The 6,940-nt window shown below is 41.2% G+C and overlaps 1 protein-coding gene across 4 annotated transcripts in view; it reads left to right on the forward strand.

The window, feature by feature from the left end:
* RIPOR2 (RHO family interacting cell polarization regulator 2) overlaps nucleotides 1-6,940 on the forward strand; it is a 3,249,967-nt gene that overhangs the window by 2,621,978 nt on the left and 621,049 nt on the right. For all 4 annotated transcript variants that reach the window (XM_044067082.1, XM_044067083.1, XM_044067084.1 and 1 more), the window contains one exon: nucleotides 6,906-6,940. This exon is cut by the window's right edge and continues 134 nt beyond it. In XM_044067082.1, coding sequence (XP_043923017.1) covers nucleotides 6,906-6,940 — 35 coding nt within the window. The remainder of the gene's footprint in view (nucleotides 1-6,905) is intronic.

Consider the following 6,940-nt stretch of genomic DNA (forward strand, 5'->3'; position numbering starts at 1 on the left):
ACTCTTGGCCCTGGGATTTATCCCAAAAAGAACACATTATCAGGTTTATCTGTGCTTCCTCCTTCCCTTGGTCTGGTTATCACTTATACTGGACTAGTTAATACTACAGAAAATGTTTGCATTTTTTGCCATCTTTCAGTCTCCCATGGACAGGAGAACTAGAAAGACTATGAAGAAGATGCCCCTAGTCTAGGAGTGGGTGACCGTTTGAAATTTAAACTCATCAGTGTGAGTCCTGAAATAGCAAGACTAAATGTCAAAAATGCGGACTTGCATATATTGAGTCTAAGATTGCTGTTCTTGGAATATTCACTCTCTTGCCCAAGTTATGGCAATCTTGGAGTTGGTATATACAAATTTAGGTGTGTGGGGGTTGCTACCCACATTAGGGGTGCAGTGGGGCTTGCTTCCCAGAAAATTAAACAACTTTAAAGGGAAAAAGCGATGTTTGTCATTCACTGTTCTCCATTTTTTTTTTTTATCATTTCGGAGCTCTCCATTATGATTCTCAATATTTCAATAGGAAGCCCTAGTAGAGAAGTAAAGACATTCGTTTATAGTGCTTTTTGGGAAATATCTACTAAGGCAAATTACTTCATTGATAATATATCCCGAAGAGTTTACCCGGTATGCAGACAGCAATCTGGCAATTGACCAACACATAGCCAAGGTAATAAGAAAATCATTCTATGTCGCCATAGTTATAAGTAACGGTATGTCATCCAGGTCCAAGAAAGTTATAGTACCACTTTATTCAGCAATTATCAGGCCCACCATTGAGTACAGTGCCCCCTTTGGCATATACCTGACTAGGAATATGCAACAGTTGAAACACCCACAGAGGTTCGTGACCAAGAGAATCCAGGGTATTAACACACTGTCCTATACAGATAGCCTATAGAGCCCTGTCTCTGTACTCAGACTCCTACAGGTTGTTGAGAGGTGATCTGTGCTTGGCATATAAAGCCTTAGATGCAGCCCTGATTAAGCTTTTGCACATCTGCAGAACATGCAGCACCAGGACCACTAGATCCAGGGATTTGAACTTTGATAGCAACATAAATAGAACATGTTGGTGAGACAGATATGTGACTCAAAGGACCCCTGTGCTTTGAAATAGGCTCCCCACCCATGTAAAGCAGAGTTCATCCCTAACCCTATTCAAATGTAACCTTGCCATTGGATAGAAAATTGCAAGTTCATTCCCAGGCTAGATCCATGTCTCTTTAGACAAGGGCCAACAGTAAGCCTTCCTTAACATTAGAGGGGTAATCATAAATTCATCTCTGGGCTGGCCCTCATGCCTCTTATAGTCAAAGACTGACAGTAAACATTACCCTAACTAACATATTCTCCACATAACCTTTTAGCAAACTCCTAACAAACATGCACTCCTCCCCCCATTTAAGAGGCACATGTTACAAGGGGATGCATTTGGGTTTGGTTGCCTGGCTAGGCTTATAAAGGCTGTTAGCTTACTATATACCTATTAATATTTGTCTACCTGAACTCAGGAGATTCCAGATGATTCTTTTTCTCATGAACTTCAGACTTCAAATCGGATACCTGATGATTCAAATAGTCATGCATCAGTAAATAAAACCACTGTTATCAGTGTTAACTGGATGTCATCACTGGATAAGCTAAACTTCTTTTGGCATGTAAGTATTCAAGCAAATGGGCAAAAATCATCCACTGTGTAGATTACTCCACTCTGTACTGCTAAAAAATGGATACACCAGAACTAACCCAGGATTCCCTTAAATCTGTTTCCTTCAGTATAAGGATAGTGTTGCCAAAGTGCTTTTTAATTTTTTCCTTTAAATGGGAATAATCCATGCCCCATAAAATGAGTTATTCTACAAGTAGGAAATACTGAGAGTTCTTGATTACTGGCTACACAGAGCATCAGTCCAACATTAATTATGAAGATGATGTGGGGTGTATGACGTGGTACTTCCCTTCAGAACAAGCTTTGGTTATCTCTGAGTCAAAGAATCCATTAAAGTTGGCAGCAGATAACTCCTTTAGCATTTTATCAGGTAATGAGCCCTATCTGAAAAAGTTATTTAAGGTATGAGATAAGATATACTCTTTGGAGGCTCCCTATCAATGCAGAATCTCAACATGCCAAAAAGGAAGGACCATAACCATCATATTGGGTGACTTCAACTACCCGAATATAGACTGGGAACATTACTCAAGCCCTAACTTTCTAGCCCAACGGTTCCTGGAGTTCATAAATTCAAATGCCATGGAACAGCTAGTCACTGTTAGGAGAAAATATACTAGATCTCATTATCACAAACATGGGGACAAAATGCTCCTCACCGGAAGTATATCCCTCATTGGTGAGATCTGATCATAAACTAATCTCACTGGAAATCCACATCCCGCCCCAAAAAAAGACCACAGTGAAGAACTTCTCTAAAGCAAACTTCACACTACTCAAGACTGGTGTGGTATCCTTCAAGGCCCCTGAGCCAGTGGAAACCACAACCCAAGCTAGCCCTTACAAATGCCTTCTATGAACACCTCCAAGACTGCATGGATCAGGCAATCCCAAATAAAACCAAGACTCTTTCCACAAAGGGCAAACGTCCAGTCTGGTGGACCCCAGCCATTAACAAACTTTACAATAAGAGGAGAAAGCTATTACATGATAGAACAAAATCCATAAAAGGGAAGTCAGATCATTATTAGTAAAAAAACACTCATAAAATCAACTAAGGCCAATTTTGAGAGAAAATTGCCATGGATTCAAAGGACAATCATAAGGCCTTTTCAGCTATGTTAAGAACCTGGGTGGAAACTCCCAGATATGCTCAGAATTAGTCCAAAATGATACAAAAATCACTGAACCCACAGACATTGCCAACATACTGGCAGACAGGTTCAGTGCAAACTTCACCCCTCTTCCCCCTAAAGGAGAGATAACTATCCCAGCAGAGTGTAGCCTCCCAGACATCTCAAATGCGCAGGTGAAAGCTGCTCTCTAAAGCTAAAACACAGCATCAATGGGACCGGATGGTGTCCCCGGAAATGAGGAATTAAAAGGCAGCTGTTTAATCTCAGCCTTACCACAGGATGCAACTGTGGTCCCACTCCACAAAGGCGGTGCCTCACGGACCCTGGTAGTTTAACAAGTCTAGTCTGCAAAGCTATGGAGAGGATCATAATGGAGCTCATAAACAAAGATATAGGGACTTGCAGACATTGGACCCGACCCAGTTTGGGGGCAGATCATGCCTTTGAACTTGGTTGACTTCTTACAGTCACCAAGGCCATTGATGAGGGAAAGGCAGTCCATACAGCCTACCTTGACCTTGCAAAGGCACAATACCCCACTGGTATTGTAGAAAAACTTACCAGCTTAAATGTAAACCCATATGTCACAAGATGGGTTGCAAACTGACAGAACCCACAGGGTTAGAGTTGCTGGCGCTATGTCAGACTCCAAGCCGGTCACAAGCGGTGTCCCACAGGGCTCGGTCCTTGGCCCCCTATTGTTCGGCATCTACTTCTCAGAAGTACAGGCCAACATGGGAGGACTTTGGCTGAAGTTTGCAGACGACTGCAAACTGGGCGCCATAGTGGAAAGTGCATCGGACACGGATATCCTTCAGAAGGGACTCACGGAAACAGATAGCTGGTGCCAGAGCCATGGCCTGAAGTTATAGTCATACCCTTCGGAAAAACAAGGTAACCCCAAGCTACCATATAGGTGGCAATCCACACAGAAGAGGTTATCAGGGACCTGGGGACCCAGGTTGACAGTGGCCTTTCTTTGACACTCACGTTGCTAAAGTGGTTAGAAAGACCTTCTACATTGCCCACCTGATCATGAAGGGATTCACATCCAGATCTAGTGAGGTCATTGTTCCCTGTACTCTTCACTTATCAGACCAATGATCGAGTACAATGCCCCATTCGGGATGTATCGCACCCGACATCTGCAGCAATTGGAGAGACCCCAAAGTTCCTCACTAAAAGGATGGACTCCAAAATCTGTCATATGCTGCCAGATTGAAGAAACTCCAGCTCTATTCAGTTGCATACCGCTTGCTCAGAGGTGACATGTGCCTGACATACAAGGCCATGTCCAACCCGAATTAATGGACATGCTCCACCTCAAAAATCCAAATCCACCAAAACCACTAGAGCAAGCGACTTAAACCTTAGGATATAAATAGGACGCTGGAGGATAGATTTATCACTCAGAGACTCCCTATGCTGTGGAATAAAATCCCAGTCCATGTGAGGCAGAGCACCTCGCTGGCTCTGTTCAAGAGAAATCTTGACCTGTGGATGGGAGATCGGAGGTTTATCCCGGGAATCATCTCTGTGTCACTGCTGGACAGAGGCACAACAAACTAATGGGCACAGTATTTTTTCATATAAATAAATGCCTTAGGGCAGATAGCCTAGTATAAACCTATGAACCTATGAACCTATGCTGAAGGAGAGCAAATATTAAACATCACTCTTCTCTCAGAAATTTCTTTATTGCAGGGTGTAAGTCAGTTGTTTGAATGTTGATTTGGTCAAAGAATGAAAAAGCAGATACAGATGATTGAAATGTACTGCTTTTTTTTTTTTTTTTTTTATCTGTGCAGTCTCATGGAACAGCAGAGATTAGGGAACTTGCTCTTTTTCCACTATAGTTTGATGTTGGAGTTGGTATATATAAGTATTGAGCACATGGGTATGCAGGGGGCTTGCTCCCCCCTGCAAAAAAGAAAAAACATGATTTGAGTGTTTTGTCATCCTCCTTCATTTATGTTTCAAGAAGTTGTGGTTATTCTGTGAATTATGAACATTCCACCATTTAAAATATATTTTGTCTAGCAAATGGCAGGTCAGCTGTATATCAGAAATTGCCCTTATAAGACAGCAGCACTGTTACAAAATCTGTAACTTTACAGGCTAGGTTAATTTTGCCACAAGGCTGGAAATACTAATGCCCACACTTTCCCAGATTCCTGGGAGCTGACTAAGCATAACATCTCTAATCTGTTTAATATGATATGTACTGTAATTAATATGATATGTTCTGTAATTAATGGTTGTTTCTTTTGCTGCATTTAACAACTTCAATAACCTATCCTAGTATGACATGCAGCCTGCCTTCATCTTCACAGAAGCCTGGAGAATGTTTGTCCATACTAGCTTTTTATCTGAATGGTCTAAGGAACTATTTTTCCATCCCTAAATATTGCCACTTCTTTGTACTCAGAGAAGGGATGAGTGCTGATAGTTACGGGAAGCATTGGCTCCATACTGTCCTTTTTAATGACAAGGAGTGAGTTAGCATATCTTTCCGGTTTTAGACATAATGCAGCAGCAGGAGAGTGAAATTTAATTAAAGGTATTCTAGCCAAAAAGGGTAAAGTTCCTTTATGCCATCCATAACATAATGTAGTTCATTGTCATTAGCGTATTGCTAAGCTTTAGCTGCCACCATTTCTTCCAAAGCTATGTTTACAGGAGACTTGCACGTGATGATGCAGGTAAGAAACTGATCGTAGCCTGACCTTTAGGCATTCAGAAGAAAAAAGAAGCCACATGTAGAAGTTTATAGATGTATCCTAAACCTACAAATCTAGCATTTGTATAATATTTTACTATAGTCTTGTGTCATTCATAGATACTAATGATAAATTTACTGAGGACTACTGAAGGAGAAAGCATGCTATAGGTAGTCTGTTCCAGCCTGACGATAAAAAGGTTCCAATTGTGCTCAGTCGGTGTTTTGACAGTTGTGGTCTAATGAACGTTTGTCTGTAATGTGTTGTTTTTACTCTGTGGCACAGAATTACTACTTCCTCAGGCAACTTGATGGGGACAATCATATATGTATTGCAGAATGAGTAGTTCTCATGTTATAACATGAATGTCATAACTTTTGACCAGTATGTCTAGTGTCAAAAGAAAGTTATTCTATATTGCACAGTTTATAAACAAAGGGATTGTGTCTAGAGTTAGGGTTTTTTATTCAACCCTCATTAGGCCAGTCATTGAATATAATGCTTCTTTTGGCATATATCTGTCCAGACACATGCAACAACTGGAATGCCCATAGATATACCATGCTAAAAGGTTAAAAAGGCTAAATAACATGTCCTACATGGACCGACACAAAGCCCCGTCACTATACTCTGTATCCTTCAGACTGCTAAGAGGTGACCTGTGTCTGACATACAAGGCAACCTCTGACCCATTACTGATGGATTTACTGCACATCAGCAAGCCAAATGGCATCAGAAGTGCTCTGTTAGGATCTAAACCTCTTCTGCAACATCAACAGAATGGTTTGGAGGGACAGGTATATCTAGCGGATGATGCCACAGCTTTGGAAGACTCCCCATCCACATAAAACAGAGTTTATCGCTGTGCATTTTCAAGCATAACTTAGATCTATGGATGAGAAACAGAAAATTTACACTAGGAATGCCCCTGTACTACTAATGGACAGAGGCAGCTCCAAAATGCTTTATTACATGCATGGGTCCCCCTCAAATTATCTATGGTTTGATCCCTGGTATTCTCATTAGGGGTAATATGTAATTATCATCCATGGGAATGGGTAGGTCCAATCTATAACCAAATGGGGTGGGTTATTTAAAGCACAAAATGGGAAATGTGTTACACTTAAAATGGCCTGCAAAGGCAACTGGCCTAGTACTTAACTGGGAACGTATGAGCAAAAGACCTGTTCAGATACTTGGTCACATGGAATTTGGAGTGGCTGGGTATCTCCAGAAAATGTTACTAACATACTGAGAATCAAAATTTCATTCATAACCTTCACAGATTCACCTACATATGACTAACATCTAAACTGATGCAATACGTTGATGTCTTACTACTCTGTATCACCAGCATTTACTTGTTTCACTTGACAGCTATACATGTGGACACCCACAGGCTAAAGGCCTCC

This window comes from Protopterus annectens, chromosome 3.part1 (assembly GCF_019279795.1).
Source record: "Protopterus annectens isolate FY-2018-M chromosome 3.part1, PAN1.0, whole genome shotgun sequence".
Taxonomy (NCBI): Eukaryota; Metazoa; Chordata; order Ceratodontiformes; family Protopteridae; genus Protopterus; species Protopterus annectens.